The sequence below is a fragment of the Thamnophis sirtalis genome, unplaced genomic scaffold (assembly GCF_051295495.1).
Source record: "Thamnophis sirtalis isolate CommonGarterSnake01/CBP01778 unplaced genomic scaffold, rThaSir2_p1.2 scaffold_13, whole genome shotgun sequence".
In the NCBI taxonomy this organism is placed as follows: Eukaryota; Metazoa; Chordata; class Lepidosauria; order Squamata; family Natricidae; genus Thamnophis; species Thamnophis sirtalis.
The window spans coordinates 4,196,941-4,216,716 of NW_028261393.1; the positions used below are offsets into that span (position 1 = coordinate 4,196,941).

General features: G+C 49.6%; 1 protein-coding gene across 2 annotated transcripts in view; it reads left to right on the top strand.

The window, feature by feature from the left end:
- PPP1R37 (protein phosphatase 1 regulatory subunit 37) overlaps positions 1 to 11,739 on the top strand; it is a 46,020-nt gene extending 34,281 nt beyond the window's left edge. For both annotated transcript variants that reach the window (XM_087727873.1, XM_087727872.1), the window contains 7 exons: positions 49 to 204; positions 1,388 to 1,500; positions 2,655 to 2,796; positions 2,909 to 3,075; positions 4,496 to 5,486; positions 6,874 to 6,964; positions 8,580 to 11,739. In XM_087727873.1, coding sequence (XP_087583999.1) covers positions 49 to 204; positions 1,388 to 1,500; positions 2,655 to 2,796; positions 2,909 to 3,075; positions 4,496 to 5,486; positions 6,874 to 6,956 — 1,652 coding nt within the window. In that variant the 3' untranslated portion in view covers positions 6,957 to 6,964; positions 8,580 to 11,739. The remainder of the gene's footprint in view (positions 1 to 48; positions 205 to 1,387; positions 1,501 to 2,654; positions 2,797 to 2,908; positions 3,076 to 4,495; positions 5,487 to 6,873; positions 6,965 to 8,579) is intronic.
- The last annotated feature ends 8,037 nt before the right edge of the window (positions 11,740 to 19,776 follow it).

The following is a 19,776-nucleotide window of genomic DNA, read 5'->3' on the forward strand; positions in this document are numbered from 1 at the left end:
CTGCCCAGATATTCTTACTTGCTCACTGGTTTATTTCTCTGTCCTTAGCGACGGCTCTGAAAATGAACATGAACCTGCGGGAACTTTACCTGGCTGATAATAAACTCAACAGCCTGCAAGACTCGGCTCAGCTGGGCAATCTCTTGAAGTTCAACTGCTACATCCAGATCCTGGACCTCAGGAACAACCATGTCCTGGACTCAGGTAGGGGAGCTCCCGCCTCAAACATCCCCAGGGAAGGGGAGAGGAAGAGGGAGGGAAAGGAAGGAAGGAAGGAAGGAAGGAAGGAAGGAAGGAAGGAAGGAAGAAAAAGAGAGGGTGTAAGGAAAGGGAGGGAGGAAGGAAGGAAAGGGAGGGAGGGAGGGAGGGAAGGAGGGTGAAAAGGAGGAAGGAAGAAAAAGAGGGCATAAAGAAAGGGAGACAGGGAAGGAGGGAGGGAGGAAGTAAGGACAGAAAGGGAGGGAGGGTGGAAAGGAAGGAAGAAAAAGAGAGGCAGTAAGGAAAGGGAGGGAGGGAGGAAGGAAAGAAAGGGAGGGAGGGAAGGAGGGTGAAAAGGAAGGAAGACAGAAAAAGAGGGTGTAGGGAAAGTGAGATGGAAGAAGGGAGGGAGGAAGTAAGGACAGAAAGGGAGGGAGGGTGGAAAGGAAGGAAGAAAAAGAGGGAGCAAAGAAGGAGGGAGGAAGGAAGGAAAGAAAGGGAGGGAGGGAAGGAGGGTGAAAATGAAGGAAGGAAAAAAAAGAGGGTGTAAGGAAAGTGAGACGGAAGAAGGGAGGGAGGAAGTAAGGACAGAAAGGGAGGGAGAGTGGAAAGAAAGGAAGAAAAAGAGAGGGAGGAAGGAAAGGGAGACAGGGAGGGAGGGAGGGAGGAAGGAAGCAAGGAAAGGAATAAAATACCTTTTATTGCAGTCAATTCATAAAACAATCTACTTTTGAATCCGTCCAGCTTCCAAGGAGACAAATTCTTCAGATTTGGGAGAATAAGGCTGTCAATTGATAATCGTTTTTTTAAATACCGTAAGATTTTTTTTTTTTTTTTGCCGGATCTTAAAAGTGTGTCATTACTTCGGGGAACTAATAAAAAGCTAAGTAAAAAAACCCTCTTAATCCGAGAAGCTCATTTTTCAGCGTTTCCTCCAGCGTTTCCTCTTTTCAAACAATCCTACCCGGGACCTAAATAAAATGATTGAAAGCAGATGCCGAAATCTCAGGACAGCTGAAACCCCCAAGAGGAAGTTAATCCAAAGTTTCCAGAAAGAACAAACGGGCGTATTTATTCCCTTAAGCGAAATACAGAACATGCGAAACTTCTGTGTTACCATGTGTTTTTTCTTTTAAAAACAAAAGAAGAAAACTTCCCTTTTTGTTAACCGTTCTCTTCCGCTTCCCAGGATTGGCCTATATCTGTGAAGGGCTGAAGGAGCAGCGGAAAGGCCTGGTCACCCTCGTGCTGTGGAATAACCAGTTGACTCACACCGGCATGGCCTACATGGGGATGACACTGGTGAGTCCAAACCGCTTGCCGTATCTCGGGACAAAGTCTTTGATCAGAAAGCGGGAGGCTACGGAGAACCCGACAAAGGGCTGGGTTTCTTTTTTTTTTTTTTTTAATCAAGGGGAGGGAAGGAGAAAGAGGAAAGGAGGGAAATGAAGGAAAGAAGGGCAGGAAGGAAGGGAAAAAGAGGGGGAGGCGGGATGGAAAAGGAAAAAGGAGAGGAAGGAAGGAAAAGGAAAAGAGGAAGGAAGGGAGGGAGGAAGAAGGAAGGAGGGAAAGGAAAAATGGAAAGGAAGGAAAGAAGGGCAGGAAAGAAGGGAAAAAGGGGGAGGTGGGAGGGAAAAGGAGAGGAAGGAAGGAAAAGAGGAAGGAAGGGGGAGGGAGGGAAAGGAAAAATCAGAAAAGAAGGAAGAAAAGAGGGAGGAGGGGAAAAAGGGGAGGTGGGAGGGAAGGAAGGAAAAGGAAAAAGAAGGAAAAGAGGAAGGGGAGAGTGGGAAAGGAAAAAGCAGAAAGAAGGAAGGAAAGAAGGGCAGGAAAGAAGGGAAAAAGGGGGAGGTGGGAGGGAAAAGGAGAGGAAGGAAGGGGAGGGAGGGGGGAAAGCAAAAATCAAGAAAAGAAGGAAGGAAGGGAGGGAGGAGGGGGAAAAGGGAGGTGGGAGGGAAGGAAGGGAAAAGGAAAAAGAAGAAAGGAAAAGAGGAAAGAGAGAGGGAAAGGAAAAAGCAGAAAAGAAGGAAGGAAAGAAGGGCAGGAAGGAAGGGAAAAAGAGGGGGAGGTGGGAGGGAAAAGGAGAGGAAGCAAGAAGAGGAGGAGGGAGGGAAAGGAAAAATCAGAAAAGACGGAAGAAAAGGGGAGGGAGGAGGGGGAAAAAGAAGGAGGTGGGGGGAAGGAAGGAAAAGGAAAAGAAAGAAGGAAAAGGAAAAGAGAAAGGAAGGGGAGGGAGGGAAAGGAAAAAGCAGAAAAGAAGGAAGGAAAGAAGTGGAGGGAGGGAGGAAAAAAGAGAGGGAGGGAAGGAAGGAGAGGAAGGAAGGAGCAATGATTCAGATGACTTGAAAGACCTTCCCCAAGAGATCTACGGATCAAGGATTTTGCTTTCTGGGGAATGTACCCATCGTTTGAACCCGAAGCCATGATAAACCACCCTCTGCCCTGCTTTACGCCTTCAGCCTCACACCCAAAGTCTCGAGACCCTGAATTTGGGACACAACCCGATTGGCAACGAAGGCGTCCGCAACCTGAAGAACGGGCTCATCGGCAACCGCTCGGTGCTGCGGTTGGGCTTGGCTTCGACCAAACTCACCTGCGAAGGTAAGCCGGCCTTGCAGCCCTCCATGTGATGGGGGAGGAAGCCCCCCCCCCCCAAACCAGGGATGTGTGTGTGTGCTGTGTGGTCCGCATGATCATCTCTTTTGGTGCCCAGGTGCTGTGGCCGTGGCGGAATTCATTGCGGAGAGCCCTCGCCTGCTTCGGCTGGACCTGCGGGAAAACGAGATCAAGACGGGGGGGCTGATGGCCTTGTCCTTGGCTCTGAAGGTCAATCATTCTTTGCTCAGGCTGGACCTCGACCGGGAGCCCAAAAAAGAATCAGTAAGTCTGGGTTGGAGTCCGGCTCCCAATATGGGCCCTCTCTAAGGGAGCAGCTATCCCAAATTCCCTAAAGTTTGAGCTAGTTCTTACGCACCGGGCTAGAAAACAGGAGACAGTCTTACGCATGAAAGCTGGCTGCGTGACTATGGACCACTCACCAGGAGACAGGGAATTCTAGTCCTGTCTTACGCATGAAAGCTGCTGAGGGACTATGGACCACTTACCAGGAGACAGGGAATTCTAGTCCTGTCTTAGGCATGAAAGCTGGCTGGGTGACTATGGACCACTCACCAGGAGACAGGGAATTCTAGTCCTGTCTTAGGCATGAAAGTTGGTGGGGGAACCATGGGTCACTCAGCAGGAGACAGGGAATTCTAGTCCTGTCTTAGGCATGAAAGCTGGCTGGGTGACTATGGACCACTCACCAGGAGACAGGGAATTCTAGTCCTGTCTTAGGCATGAAAGTTGGTGGGGGAACCATGGGTCACTCAGCAGGAGACAGGGAATTCTAGTCCTGTCTTAGGCATGAAAGCTGGCTGGGTGACTATGGACCACTCACCAGGAGACAGGGAATTCTAGTCCTGTCTTAGGCATGAAAGTTGGTGGGGGAACCATGGGTCACTCACCAGGAGACAGGGAATTCTAGTCCTGTCTTAGGCATGAAAGCTGGTGGGGGACTATGGACCACTCACCAGGAGACAGGGAATTCTAGTCCTGTCTTAGGCAATTACGCTGGTGGGGAACCATGGACCAATCACCAGGAGACAGGGAATTCTAGTCCTGTCTTAGGCATGAAAGCTGCTGAGAGACTATGGACCACTCACCAGGAGACAGGGAATTCTAGTCCTGTCTTAGGCATGAAAGCTGGTGGGGGACTATGGACCACTCACCAGGAGACAGGGAATTCTAGTCCTGTCTTAGGCATGAAAGCTGCTGAGAGACTATGGACCACTTACCAGGAGACAGGGAATTCTAGTCCTGTCTTAGGCATGAAAGCTGGTAGGTGACTATGGACCACTCACCAGGAGACAGGGAATTCTAGTCCTGTCTTAGGCATGAAAGCTGGTGGGGACCATGGACCACTCACCAGGAGACAGGGAATTCTAGTCCTGTCTTAGGTATAAAAGCTGGCTGGGTGACTATGGACCACTCACCAGGAGACAGGGAATTCTAGTCCTGTCTTAGGCAATTACGCTGATGGGGGACCATAGATCAATCACCAGGAGACAGGGAGTTCTAGTCCCGCCTTGGGCACGAAAGCCAGCTAGCTGACTTTGGGTGGAGTTTGCCACCTGCATCACATCTGAAGTCAGGCAGATTTTACTGAAAGGCAGGAAAGGAGGGTCCTGTCTTTGAAGCTCCCCAGTTGAACATCTTAAGTGCGCTGATTCCCCTTGTTCTGCCTCCTTCCTCTTCGCAGGTGAAGAGTTTCCTCGAGACGCAGAAGGCCCTCCTGACCGAGATCCAGAACGGCTGCAAGCGGAACTTCGTCCTGGCCAAAGAGAAGGAAGAGAAGGAGCAGAAACTCCAGCAGTCGGCTTCCATGCCCGAGATCACAATCACGGAACCTCTGGAGGAGGAAGAGGAGGAGGAGGAGCAGGCGGAAGAGGACGGGCAGAACGGGGACATGGTGTCCAGTTTGGTGGAAGTGGACGAAGTTGCCAAAGCCTTGATACCCCGCGAGAACGGAGCCGCGGAGCAGAGAACGGCCGCTGACGGTCACACCCTCTGCGATTCTGATTCAGACACCGAAGAGGAGGAAGAGGAGAAGGAGGAGGCGACATCGCAAACAGAGACTTTCTCTCCACTGGGACAACACGGCAAGCCCAACCACACGGAAGGACCCCTCGGGGTGAGCTCTCCCGAAGTGGCCCGGGACCCCCTTCGCGCCGAAGACAAGGGCCACCCCTTGAACGCTGTGGAAGAAATCAAATGTGAATTTCGAATAGGAACCGAAAGCAGCACACCACTGCGGGTCAGTTCTCCGGGAAATGAGAAGCGGATATCGGTTTCCAGTCCGGGCCGAGGCCACAAAATCTTCGTGGTGACGCGGGTGGAGAGCTTGCCGGAGAAGGTGGAGGCGAGGGCAGCCCAGCAGAAGGCAGGGCCCGCAGCTCTGTCGGCACCTCCGTCGAGGCAGGCGGACTCCCTGCCCCCCGCTCTGCCCACAAAGACTGAAGGCGCGAAAGCAGAGACGGGTGAAACTGTGGCTGGACCCACAGCCGGCTTGGAAAGCCCGCCCCCCACGCCGAGTTCCCATTCGGGCCCCGGCAAAATGAACTCTGGGTCCTGTGAGGACGCTGCCCACCTTTCTCTGCTTCCTAACGGGGTAAAGACGGAGTTTCTTTGCGTGTTGCCAGACCCCCCTTTAGTATACGATGGGAAAAGAACCAGCTGCGCTGTGGAACATGGTAAGAAAGCAGAAAAGCTTGGTATAACATAGTGGGCCAGCAACCCATGGCTCTGGAGCCGCATGTGGCTCTTTCGTCCCTCTGCTGCGGCTCTCTGTCGCTCAAAATATGGGTCACAACCGCCAAAGTGTGATACCCGCCAGCAGGCGATTTATTGAGATTTTCGACCCCCAGTAGGCCAACCTTGAATAAATCCAAGAAAGGTTTCAGAAGGAAAAACAATCTTTAAAACTACATATGTTAGTTTTGTGCCTCAGGAAATCGTCAGGCACCGGAAGGGTTTTGTGGCTCCGAGTGTTTTCTTTTTTTGTGGGAAGCGGATTCAAATGGCTCTTTGAGTGTTTAAAGTTGCCGACCCCTGGTATAACGGCAGAATGAAATGGCCAGGCCAAAGAGGGCCCGCCATCTGCATTTGATTTATTGTCCTGGGGTCGAGCAGCGTGGGAGGGGAGGGGGCCCTCTCAAACTCCTTTGGGGTGAAGGCAAGGCTTGACGTTCTGGGAGTTGAAGGCCACAGGTCTTAAAGTCGTCAGGGTTTGAGACACCCCTGATTTAAGTGGCATTAAAATTCGAGAATGTTAGAGTGGTGTAGTGGCCTAAAGGTGGAGCTCTCGCTTCTCTTTCAGGAGGGTGTGAGCTTGATGCTAGGTAGCAGCAGATAGTGGGATGGCTGGACAGATAGACAGACACGGTGGCTCAGTGGTTAAGACGCTGAGCTTGTCGATCAGAAAGGTTGGCAGTTTGGCGGTTCGAAACCCTAGCACCACGTAACGGAGTGAGCTCCCATTACTTGTCCCAGCTTCTGCCAACCTAGCAGTTTGAAAGCAGGTAAAAATGCAAGTAGAAAAAATAGGAACCATTTTTGGTGGGAAGGGAACAGCGTTCCGTGCGCCTTCGGTGTTGAGTCATACCGGCCACATGACCACGGAGACGTCTTCGGACAGCGCCGGCTCTTCGGCTTTGAAACGGAGATGAGCACCGCCCCCTAGAGTTGGCAACGACTAGCACATATGTGCGAGGGGAACCTTTACCTTCATCAGCATATATTTTTCTCTCTGAGGGGGGCAGTGATTTATTGTCTGCTGTGAACTCTGCATAGGTGTCAGGGAGGGCATCGGGCTAGTAAATTCTGGAGCTCTGTTCAGTCGCTCCGATTCCACCTCAGTGGCTAAAAGAGAGAGAGAAAAAGTTTGTGGATCTTACCTCAGCAAATACGACTCTTTCCCATCGATAGGATCCTTTTTCTCCTCCCGTCATGTCAAAAGTGATGGCTTGGCATCCGCTCTTCGGGGGCTTCCGGGCTTGTTGCTGGCGGAAGCCCTGATCTCTTGGTCAGCCTGATGATGGCTCCAGGAGGTTCCAGTGGTCCCTTTTGTCTTTTTTTCAGAGTTGAGCTGTTCCAAAAACGAGAAGGAGCTGGAGGAGTTACTCTTGGAAGCTAGCCTAGAGATGGGACAGGAACCAATGTGACACTTTAGGTAAGAGGCAACCCCCCCTCGCCACGGGCAAAGGAGGGGGTTTCCAACGAAAATCAAGTCCCCAGAAAGGATAATTGGGGTGTGCAGTAAAGACAGAACTGCCCCCAGGTGAATTGGTTTTCTTTGGTTTTCGTGGTTGGTTGGTTGATTGTTTTTTTTCCCCCCAGACGTTTCACGACCCAACTAGGTAACATCATCAGGGCTAGAAGGAGGTGGGGTTTAATCTTTTTTTTTTAAATATAGCAGTAGCACTTAGACTTATATACCGCTTCACAGTGCTTTACAGCCCTTTCTAAACTGTTTACAGAGCCTCTTGCCCCCCCTCCCCAACAATCTGGGTCCTCGTTTTACTGACCTCGGAAGAAGAAGGTAAGGCCGAGCCAACCTTGAGCCGGTCGGGATCGAACTGCCAAAATGTTAACCATGTTGGATAATGAAATGAGAATCCCCCCCCTTAGCTCAGAGCACCAAGGACCCCAAAATTGTTGCCCTCCTCCTTTCCTCCCTCTTTCCTCCTTCCCCTTTCCCCAAACCCCACTCCCTTCGAGCACTGATGATGTTAACTACCATACAATCAAGCTTAGAAAACATCTAGGAGCCCACAGCCCCCCTCCTCTTCCTCTTCCTCCTCCATAAACTCCCCTCCTTTCTAGGACTGATGATGTCACTTAGTGACGCCAGTGATACAAGTTTCGTGACGGCAGGATGACTCCTGTGAGGTCACTTCCTCTCTCTCCCCAGAGACCCATGGATGGAAGGAGGGCCCTTCTACTAACTAAGGGGTCTGCCTAGCTGGATTCCCCATTGATTCTCTCAGTGTGGGACTGACCTGCAAGCTGGACCACTAGGGAGTGAGCAGGTGTTTTTTGTGGCGAATAGTAACCTATTCTGACGCCCCTCGTCCCACACCAAGACACACTCCGAGCCAAAGATAAGTTACGGCATTTAATTAACAGACAGGTCCTTGGCAGCAACCCAGCACAGATAAGGCCTGGCAGCAATCCAGCCTGCCAAGCTCACAAAAATGTTCTCCAACATTCGTTCCTGTGTTGACTTCTGCAAAAGGGCCGTTTGCACAAGCAGTCCTTTTATAGTCTGGAGAGGAGCCTAATGACCACCAGCTGAGTGCAATTACCTCCTGTAACTGCGCAACTGTTCCTGACGCCTATTAGCTCTTCTGTGCCGGGCATCCAGGAACAACTCCCTTGGCTCCTCCCCACTGCTGGCGTCCGGCTCACTCTCCCTTGTCTCCTCCCCACTGGTCCAAGGCTCAGGCGCCTCCTGGTGGCCAACCAGCCTCTCTGCGCCCTGCTCGGAGTCGGAACCCTGTCCAGGGTCCTCCAGAGCCGACTCATAGGGCCCCTCGCTGTCGGAGTCTGGTGGCAGCTCCAACGGCTCCTGCTGGGCCACAACAGCAACCTATTCCTCCTCCTCTCCCCTCCACCCAACCCCATTCCACTCTAGCACTGATGACGTTAACTTGTTCGGTCATGAAACGTCTGTGAGAAAACCATCCAGCTCGGACAGCACCAAAGATCTTAACAATATCAATACTCTAAACTTCCTTCTTCTTCTTCCTCTTCCTCCTCCTCCTCCTCCTCTTCTTCTCTTTCAGTTCTGGGCAGTCGCTGAGCATCCGGTTGCTTTGGAGAAACACTAGCTTTACTCCCTGCCTCCACCGAGCGATCCCAAAGCGGACACTGAAATACCGGGGCAACCAAATGCCTTCTCCCTTCCCAAAGAGCTTTGTTTCCAGATGCAACCCCCCTCCTCTCCCTCTCCCCCTGTCTCCCCCACCTCCCTTTTTTTTCTTTTTTTTGACATTCTCGACGTCTTCCTCCGAGAAGAGAACCGCCGTCTCGCAGGACCGATCCAGGAAAACCGGCCAAAGGGAGACCTCGAATCCAGAGAAAGAAAAAAGGAAAAGGAAAAAAGCTTTTTGTACTTGAGACCCAGGACGAAAACTCTTGAGATGGAACGGCCTCGGTTTTTCTCCTTTCCGGAACACTAGCCAAGGGCACTTGCAATGATTTTTTTATTTTTTCCTCCCTCCCACTCGTGTTCCTTTTTCTTTCTTTCTTTTTCTCGAAAGATTCCCCGCAAAGTCAGGTTGAATTTTGGACGTCTCCGGACTTCTGCCGTCTTCTTTTAAACTTTTAAACGAACCAAGGAAAAAAGGATTTCAACCAAGTCCTGCGTTTTGTTTTTGTTTTTTGGCTCCTCCTCCAGGCTCTCTCGGTTGTGTCGCAGACCGAGGAGAGAGTTTGTGACTGAGCGCTGAGTCAAGGTGGCAGATTTGTCGTGTTGTCATGCCCCCCCCCCATGCCTGAAAAACACACACACACACACACACACAGAGACAGACACACTTTTCTCACCTTAAGCAGGACGATTCGAGCTGCCGTTTCTCAGCCCAGATGACTATTTATTTTTAACCCTCTCTCATCTCTTTTATCTACACACGCGTGCATTCATACCCTCTTCCCTTCCTTCGTCCGCGTCTCCATGTTTGTTCTATTATTATTATTATTATTTTTTGGGTTCGGTGTCTTATTTAAAGCGGCACGGGAAGACTCTTGCCTCGAAGTCGGGCATTCCGGTTAGAGTGACCCCAGCGAGGGGCTTCCTTGTTCTTTCCGTTCGTGAAAAGAAGGAGGAGGAGAAGGCTTCCCGTTTTTCCACGGGGTTCCCCCACCCCCACCCCACGTGGGGCAGTTTGCCTTCCAGCCCAGGACACATGGTGCAATTGGGGAGGGGGGGTCGCAGCAATTCCTCTCCCTCCGTTGCCCCGTAAATGTGAACGCCAGCCAGGCCAACTTCTTCGATTGATCGTGAAAAGAATCGGGGTTGCATCTTTTAAGGGGTTGGCTTTTCCACCCATGAGGACAACGGCTTAGGAAAACTCTCCCATGGACTGTCAAAAGACTTGCAGGGGGGTCTGTATTGCGTGTGAGCGGGGAGGGGGCGGGGGCTCATCCCGCTCGACAAAACTGACGCGAGAGCCGTTGTACGGACGCCGCTGGGTTCAGGGTAGTTTCGCGCCCCTCCCCATTCTTTTTTTCCTCCCCTCGATATACCCCCATATACTCTTCATTTAACAGGTGGAGATGGGTTGAAAATTGAGCTACATCTCACCTGGCCCTTCCAGAATTGCTCCTATCTTTCTCCCCCCCGGGGTTTTTCTTAAGGTTTGGCCCCGAAAAGCGGGAGAGGCTTTTAGAAGGGGGAAAGCAGGTGAAGTTGGGTCTCTCCAACGTCCCACCTGCGCTGGGAAGAAGACGTTGGCCGGACGTCCTGGTTCCGAGGTGCTCTGACAATCTCGGCAGGAACTGTAGAGCAGGGGTATCCAACTGTGGCCATTTTAAGACCCCGTGGACTTCAATTCCCAGAATTCCCCAGCCAGCTCTGCTGGCTGGGGAATTCTGGGAGATGAAGTCCACAGGTCTCCCTAGGAGCCACGCCTGGACGCCTCTGCTGCTGATGGTGTTGTGGGGGAGGTTGGAACAATTTCTCAGGGAAGGCCTTTTCGAAGAACCCCGCCTCCCCCCCAATACGTTCCCCTTCGAGCAGACCCTCGAGGCTGGTGGGCACTCACCCCTGCTCCCCTCCCAACCGTCCCTCGGTTGGAACCGAGCAAGAGAAAGCTATACCAGAGGCGACGAGAAGCCGGAGACCCCCGAGGTGCGGATACCGTCTCAAAACGGCTCGTCTCTCCGAACGGAGCATTCCTGCCCATCCGAGGAGACCCAAAGACCGGCCGGGGCTCCCCTGGGACGAGCAGCCATTTTGACGTGGTGGCTTTTGAGTGGGCCCAAGGAGGGGGAGCCAACTGGTGCTTGGACGTCTCATCCACGGGAAACAAAGGCGTTCTTCGGAGACCGAAGATCCTTAAATCTCGGAGACCAAAAAAAGATCTGTGGGGGGGAAAAAAAACTTCCCCAAACTCTTCTCTTTAAAGTCTCCCTCCAACAAAGCTCCCCGTGAAAGAAAAACAAGGAGGAAAAGCAGACTTTTTCATCGCCATCTTCCCTCCCTCCCCGCCATCCAAAGCGAAACGGGCACGATGGTTATTTTTTAAATTATTTATTTACGGTACTCGTCCGAGGACGCGGGAAAGAAAACGTTCTCCTCGGTTTCCTCTCCTCAAAATACCCGTTTTTCCTCCTCTTCCTCCCCCCACCCCCATTTCCCCTACAAAACGGACGGGAGGAGGTGAAGAGAGGGAGAAGCTAATTTACGGAGTCGGTGCAGGACTTTAAAACAAAAACACTTTCGACTTCATTTTTTTAAAAAAATCCGTGTTTGTTTGTTTTTCTTAAGTGCAATGAAATCTTGATCAGGGAGCATGAAAAAAAATGGCACTTTTTTTTTTGCTGCGTTGAATTTCGGGATTTGAGGGGGGGAGAGGCACCTTTTCTGTCTGCCCCCCTCCCCGGTCTTCCTATTGACCATGACATCCTCTCTCACACCCTCATGCACACACACACACACTCACAGACACAATCATACAACGCTTCTTTGTAAAGGGAGGGTTAATGCATTCTCTCCCCCCCCCCCCCGAATAAATAAATAAAACAATCCCTGTTGATGAAGAATCTGGCTGCATTAACCCTCTGTTTACCCTTCCTTTCCATGGCACCAAGTTTGATTTTTGTGGGATTTCCCCCTTTCTGGCTTATTGTTTTGTCATTTCCGTCTGGGGTGTGCGCGCGCGCGCGTGTGTCGTTTTATTTTTATGGAAGCTGTCTTCTATTAAATGAAAAAAGCTGCATTCATCACGTGCCTCCTTTCCGTGTCTTCCGATCGGACGCAAGGAGGAATCGTTCTGATGGCATGGCCACTGGTTTTCTGCCTCATTGTGGCCCCAGTAGGCCAGGTAGCCCAATTTTCTATTATTATTATTTTTTTGGAAAAAAAAACGGGGGGGGGGGGACACACTAAGACTATCCTGGTCTCTCTGCTTGTTCTTTTTATTTTATTTTATTGGCTGGGATTTCTGGCCACCATCTTAGAGCAGTGGTGGGGAACTGTGGCCCCCTTCGTGACTGGTGGACTTCAACTCCCAGAATTCCTGAGCCAGCCATGCTCAGGAATTCTGGCTCATGAATTCTGGGAGCTGGAGTCCACCAGTCATGAAACATGGCTGGCCCAGGAATTCTGGGAGTTGAAGTCCACAAGTCACGAAGTATGGTCAGCTCACGAATTCTGGGAGCTGGAGTCCACCAGTGATGAAACATGGCTGGCTCAGGAATTCTGGGAGTTGAAGTCCACAAGTCACAAAGTATGGTCAGCTCATGAATTCTGGGAGCTGGAGTCCACCAGTCATGAAACATGGCTGGCCCAGGAATTCTGGGAGTTGAAGTCCACAAGTCACAAAGTATGGTCAGCTCATGAATTCTGGGAGCTGGAGTCCACCAGTCATGAAACATGGCTGGCCCAGGAATTCTGGGAGTTGAAGTCCACAAGTCATGAAGTATGGTCAGCTCATGAATTCTGGGAGCTGGAGTCCACCAGTCATGAAACACGGCTGACTCAGGAATTCTGGGAGTTGAAGTCCACCAGTCACCAAAGGGCCATTGTTCCTCACCCCCCTAATCTAAGAGTTCAATAAAAATGCAGCCATCTTAGCGAGGGGGGGGAAGGGAAGAGGGCTTGGCTGGAGTTCGCTTAAACTAGTCCTCATCTTACAACTGCAGTTGACATCAGAAACCCAGTCTTAATTCGAGACACCCACATGACTAAAGCTTGGGTGGATGGGTTTTTTTTTCCTTTATATTTTTTTCCACTGTTATTAAGCAAAGGATAATCAAGGACCACCGGTTGCTGCTTGAAGGCCTCAAATTCAGCTGCAGAAAATGCATGAGCCATTCAGTTTGACATGACACCACCACCCCCCCAAAAAAACTTGGATGCAAAAGGGGGTGTCTGTTCCCCCCCCTCCTTCAAGGACTTTGAGGTAACCAGAAGCTAAGCAGAAAGTTGCCTTGGGAAGAGCACCTCTTCCCTTGAAGCTTGTCCCAGCCTTGTGAATCCGAAGTAAATCTAATCCAGCATTTCTTTAGGCAGTCTTGAGTTCCTGCTACCTGGTGGAAAGACTGGAGTAGAGGCAGTCCTTGATTTACAACCATTTAGTTGTTTGAAGATACCATGACACTAAAATGGTGACTTTCAATCCTTTTTTACATTCGGGACCATTGTAGCAGCGGCATGGTCACCTGATCAAATTTCAGATACTTGGCGATTGACTCATATTTATGACGGTTGCAGTGTCCCGGGGACAAGTGATCCCTTTTGTATCCTGACAAGCAAGGTCAATGGGGAAGCCAGATTCACTTAACAACCGTGTTTCGAACTTAACAACTGCAGTGATTCACTTAACTGTTGTCGAGAAAGGTGGCAAAAGTCACTTAAAAACTCTTGCTTAGCAACAGAAATTTTGGGTTCGGTTGTGGTCGTAAGCCGAGGATTAAACTTTTACTTTGGTTTGTGGTTTTAACCAGGGATAGGGACGGTTTGCAGAGACCAAAGTGTTTCCCTGCTGGACTGGAATATTATTTTTTGGCTCTTCGGCCCTTGACAAGAGGTGGCAAATAGATAAAATAAGTTAATTCTTTTCTTTCTGAAGATACAGAGAAGGGGGGAAAAAATCCTCCTTGGTCCTGTACTTTTTATAATTAAGGGAGGCTCTAAGTAATTTTTGTGTTCATGCACTTAATGGATTTATTGCTCTCGTGCCTGGTTGAAATAAACTTTCTTGAGAAAAACACTGCATTTCCAAACTGTTTTATCGCCCAGGGTTTGCAGTTCAAAATATGAACTTCCCAAGTCACATCTTCTCCGCACCCCCATAATTTGGGAAAGCCAAATTTTGAACGCAAAGAGAGGTGCAGATTTTTATACTTGGCTAGTGGACTGAATGAAAAACTAGGATTGTAGGCATAAGGAAAAATGCATCGGTCAAAGAAATCCAAGGTTTTTTTTTTTAATGGATTGGGCCCATCGATGAGTAATAGCTCTCTCCTCTGTCAGAAGAATGGGAAACAACTTTTAAGAGGAAAAATAAGGGGGTTTGGGGTTCAGACATTCGCTATGGGATGGAAGCTTCTTGACTGGGAATGACCAAGTTGACTCAAGTTCCTGCTTGAGATGTTCACCCAATCGTAGTTGGAAGAACTCATCCAAATGACAACATTCACACAACACCTTAAGCCACAGCTGGCCAACCCCATTAAGCCGAGAGCGGTGTTTGACCGCTTGAAGATGTAAGGACTTCCACTCCCAACTATGCCAGCTGGGGAATTCTGGGAGTTGAAGAGAAATCCAGAGGCAGTGAGAAGCTGGAGCTATCCCCCCCCCCCCTGAATGGCGCTTTCTGCCCATCTATGGAGCCACAAAGGCTGACCGGTGCTCACCTAGAATGAGCAGGCATCTTGATGTCATGGATTTGAGTGGGTAGAAGAAGGGGACCCAATAGCCCAAAGTCCAGGTGGTTGGACATCATGGAGATCATGTTCAATGTAAACAATAGGAGAGACTATTGTTGTGGCGCGTCAGCAGATTCGGACAGTGAGGAGGTTGGCGAGGGACACGGGCCAGTCCTGGAGTCTGGGGAAGGCTCTGACGAGGGCTCTGTGTCGGAGGCAGAGAGAGGGGCAGAGCCGTATGCCAGTTATCAGCTGCCTTCAGAGTCAGACATCAGTGGGGCAGAAGAACAGCTGGAGCCTGTTCCCAGTGTGCGGAAGCGCAGAATTGCCGGACGAAGGGAACAGCTAAAGAACAAGGGTTGACTTGGGAGTAAAGCAGTGGTGGGATTCAGGCAGTTCGCACCTATTCGGGAGAACCGGTTCTTAACTTTCTAAGAGGTTCAGAGAACCGGTTGTTGGAAGAAATCTCCTTTTGGTTTTTTCCCACTTTACAAGGCTAATCCTGTAAGGAAGGCAGGAAGGAAACATTCTGGTGTTGTTTCTAGATTAATTTTTATTGCCTTGCTTACAGAAACTGCCTCTCCGGTTAACCCTTATTACATTCTAACAGCTAAGACGAAGCGCCCATCGACGTGAGTGATGTTGAGTTGGCCATGCCCACATGGTCACATGACCACTAAGCCCCGCCTACCCACCTGGTCATTAGGACAGAGAACCGGTTGGTAAATTATTTGAATCCCAGCACTGGAGTAAAGCCACAGGTGTGGACGGTGAATAAAGAGGCGCGAAAGGGGAGGGGAGTCTGCAGGAGATCTGTTCCTGACTTCTTGCCAAGGAATTGCTACTACAGCGTGGCGTTTGGAAGATATCGGCCTGGCAGCTCTCCAAGGCTGATAAAGGCCTGTAGTTGTGAAATCTCTTGAAAGTCTCTTGCCCGGGACTTTGCCGGAGAGGAATTCCCTTGAAAATAAATAAAAGGGGTTTTTATCACGATGAGGAGTCGGCTTCGTGCTTTTGGGAAGCCTAGTTCAGAACAACTATGTGTAGCTCAGGATTGGAACGAATGAGGGATCTTTGATGCTCTCCGAGTTTAGTTGCTTTCTTGCAGATGTTTCATTACCCAAACTAGGTAACATCATCGGTGGTAGAGACTACCTAGTTTGAGTAATGAAACGTCTGCAAGAAAACAACCATGCTCAGAGAGCATCACAGACCCCCTTGTGCTCAGGGCCCTCTTACTACTGCAATGCGCTCTACATGGGGCAGCCCTTGAAGAGCATTCGGAGACTTCAGCTCATCCAGAATGCAGCCGCGCGAGCGATCATGGGTGCACCTTGGTACACCAACGTTACACCTATCCTCCGCGAGCTGCACTGGTTACCGATTGGTCTCCGGATACGCTTCAAGGTGCTAGTCGTCACTTATAAAGCCCTTCATGGTATTGGACCTGGGTACTTGAGAGACCGCCTGCTGCCAATTACCTCCCAAAGACCCATTAGATCACACAGGGTAGGCCTCCTCCGGATTCCATCTACCAGTCAATGTCATCTGGCTACTACCCAGGGGAGGGCCTTCTCTGTGGCAGCTCCGGCCCTTTGGAACGAACTCCCCGCAGAGATTCGGACCCTCACCTCTCTCCAGGCCTTCCGAAAAGCCGTTAAAACCTGGCTGTGTTGGCAGGCCTGGGGTTGATGAGTTCCCTTCCCCTCTCGAATCGTGTGGCTGTTGGTTGTTTTTAATGCCTTGTATCTGTAGTTTTTGTGTTCCCCTTTCCCTTCTTGGGTTTGTGCACCGCCCTGAGTCCCGCAGGGAATAGGGCAGCATATAAATAAAATGAAACTCAAAATCTTGGAGGCCACTTGAAACATCCTCGAAAATTTACGGAAAAACGTTTTCAGTGAGAGGTTTCAAATAAACAAAAACCTGGTTTGTTGACCAAGCTGTAAACCTGATTCACACGGTGCAAAGCTGTGGTTTACGTTAACAAACCATAATGGTTGGTTCACTGAACGAAAAAAAAACTAAACCAACTACTCTTATCTCTTCGTCCGGGGTGGTGAGCCTGTCTACACCAATGCCCATGATTGCCTCTTGCTCAGCACGGGCACAAGAGGAAAAATTCTTTGCTGCGCCACTGGGTGGTGTGATTTCCTTTCTATACAAGCAAATATTTACAGTGGTACCTCGGTATTCATCGTTAATCGGTTCTGGGGGGCACGAGGAGTACCAAAAATGATGAGTGCCAAATAAATTAGGATAGGAAAAGAAAGGTAGGATAGGAAAAGAAAGGAGGGAAGGAAGGAGGGAAGGAGAGAAGGAGGGAGGGAAGGAAGGGGAGTGGGAAAGAAGAAACAAGGGAAGGAAAGAGGGAGGGAGGGGAGAAGATATCTAACCTCTGATGTCTATAAGGATTTTGATATTATGGGAACGTCTTGAAACGCAGTCAAATGTAAAGCGAAACAGTGAATGTTGTATTGTTTTTTACCAGTTATTAGTTGTTGTATTTTTCTTTTACTAATAAAAATATTTAAAAAAAACAAACAAACAAACAAATAAATTTCTCCCAAAGGGAATAATGTGGTGTCAAACTCAATTTCATAAAGGGCCACATCAATGTTGTGTTTGACCTGGGAGTGGAGGGGAGGCTGGCAAGGGTGGGCATGGCCAGCTTAATATCCTACAGCCAGTGCAAACAGAGCCTGGGGGGACCGCAAACAGCCCTCCCGAGCTCCGTTTTAACTGGCAGAGGGCTGCAGGAGGCTGTTGTGGCAGAAAACGGAGCTCGGGAGGACCATCCGTGGCCCTCTCAAGCTCTGTGTTGACTGGAGAGGGCTGTAGGACGCCATTGTGGCCAAAAACAGAGCTCGAGAGGAGTTCGCACGGACCTCCCAAGCTCCATTTTTGCCGGCCGAGGTTAAGTGGATCTGGCTTTGCCGTTGACTTTCCTTGTCAAGGTCACAAAAGAGGATCACGTAAATACGAGTCAATTGGCAAACTTCCAAATTTTGATCATGTGACCATGGGGACACTGTGAAAACCTGTGTGTGTTGGGTTTCCGAAAGATGTCCTAATTAATTTATGAGCCTCGAGCCGAGTTTCAAAAGAAACCCAGTCATTTATTAGGAGCGGCATTTCGGCGATACCCAAGCGGAGTCAGATCTGACCTCACGGAAGTTACAGCTGAACTTTGCCCCCTGTTTCCCCCCACCCTCCTTTCAGCCTGTGTCATAAATCACATTATCCAACTAGGTGTTCCAGCAAGATTAGAATTCCACAGCCTCGCAAGCCTGCTGCGGTAATCTGAGATCTGATCCTGGCCGAAGGTATGTGTGGAATGTGCTCCCCACTTTCCACCCATGGCAACTTGATAACAGACATGGGAGTGCTTTGCGAGTTGACAGTATGAAGTTGTAACTTCAAATGGTCACTATACGAATCGTCGTAAGTTGTGGGCTTCGTGCACCCCAGCTTCTATCATTTTCCACACCCATAAAAAGTAGGGATCATATCTCTTAATGACAACAGACATACCGAGGATCACCTCCCAATTTAAAAACAGAGGATTCTCCAAGAAAACACAAACTTCTGTAGCCAATATGAATTATTGTTTATTATGTCGCTGATGGATAGCCCAGGTTCTCTCAATGCTGAAGATGAAGGAGGGGAATATCTCCCCATTTCCCACCCACCCCCACAGCAACAACCTTGTGAGGTAGGTTTGAGCTGAGTCCGTCCCCGGTGCCGACCCACAACTCCGGATCAACTGTGAATTAATATTTCTGTTCAACTGTGAATTAATATTTCTGCATCTTTTGTCATTTTGCAGTAGAGCGATGCGTCTTTTTCTGGCTCGTAAAATATCAAAAATATAATCAAAATACATTTTTTTAAAAACCTTTGGACGATCCTTTCGGTTCATAAATATAATACTTAAGTCTGAGAGCAGCCTGTAGAGGGAATCCTTGACTTACGTCCATAGTGGGCACTAAAATTTCCATTATTAAGCCCGGCAGTTTTTTCAGAGAGACACACTGTATTTTGTAATATTTCCCCCCCCCCTGCCACGATTATTAAGCAAATCACTGAAGTGAGCTATTAAGTGAAACCAGGGGTGGGCTGCTGGGGGTTCACAGGGGTTCAGATGAACCTCTAGCTAAGTTTCTGTGCAGTTCGCAGAACCCCAAAATCCTACTCCTCGCTCCCCGCGCAGCCCGCATCGAGGCTCAGGAAGGCAAAAAATGGGCCTACTGGAAGTACGGGAAGGCAGGAATTGGGACCATTTCTAGCCACTGGAGGGTCTCTGGAGCCGTTTTCCACCTCTCAAAGGCTCAAGGAAAGTCTCTGGAGCTCGGGGAGGGTAAAAACACCCCCTCCCTGCCACGGTGCCGGAGGCCACGTCCACCCAACAACCAGGCAGAGAACCCCTTGCTAAAATTTTTGAAGCCCATCTCTGAATGAAACATGTGGAGGTTAATGGAATCCTCCTTTCTCCGTTGACTTGTCAAAAGCTGGAAAAGTCGCGAATGGCCATCATGTGATCCAGGGATGATCACATGACCAGGGAGGAAATGCCGCGATCATAAATGCGAGGAAAGGGTTGTAAATCAACTTTTTCACTGTCATTGTAACTTCAAATGGTGTTTAAATGCACGGTTGTAAGCCAAGGAGTATCTATGTCGGTCCCCCCTTTTATGCAGGGGTGAAATCCAGCAGGTTCTGACAGGTTTTGGAGAACCGGTAGCGGAAATTTTGAGTAGTTTGGAGAACCGGCAAATGCCACCTTCTGGCTGGCCCCAGAGTGGGGTGGGAATGGGGATTTTGCAGTATCCTTCCCCTGCCACGCCCACCAAACCACACCACGCCCACCAAGCCACTCCCACAGAACTGGTAGTAAACAAAAAAATTGAATTTCACCCCCTGCTTTTATGGCCCAAAAGTGCTTTTCCAAAAGGCAACTGGATTTTATTGTCATTTTTTTTCCCCTTTGAAAACTTTTTGTTTCTCACCCAAGAAGCTCCTTCAGTTCTTAAGGTAGAACTGAAGAAGCTTCTTGGATGAGAAGCGAAACCTCTTTAAAGAAAAGGAAAAAAAAACACCAAGAAAGCCCAGTTGCCCTTTTGGAAAAGCTCTTTTGTTGGACAACCGTGATCTGGATGATTGGAAATCATCCACAGTTATTTACAACTTGTGGACTTCAATTCCCAGAATTCCTGAGGCAGGTGGCTGAGGAGTTGAAGTCCGCAGGTGGTACAGATTCCATCGTTGCCACTCCTGATCTATACGGCCTTCTGTCTTTCTTGCTCCCCTCTTCCCAGTTAAGTTGTTTTCACCCCAGCATCCTATCGTGACCCGTCAAAAGCGCGTTCCACAAAAGCGCGGTCGACGAAA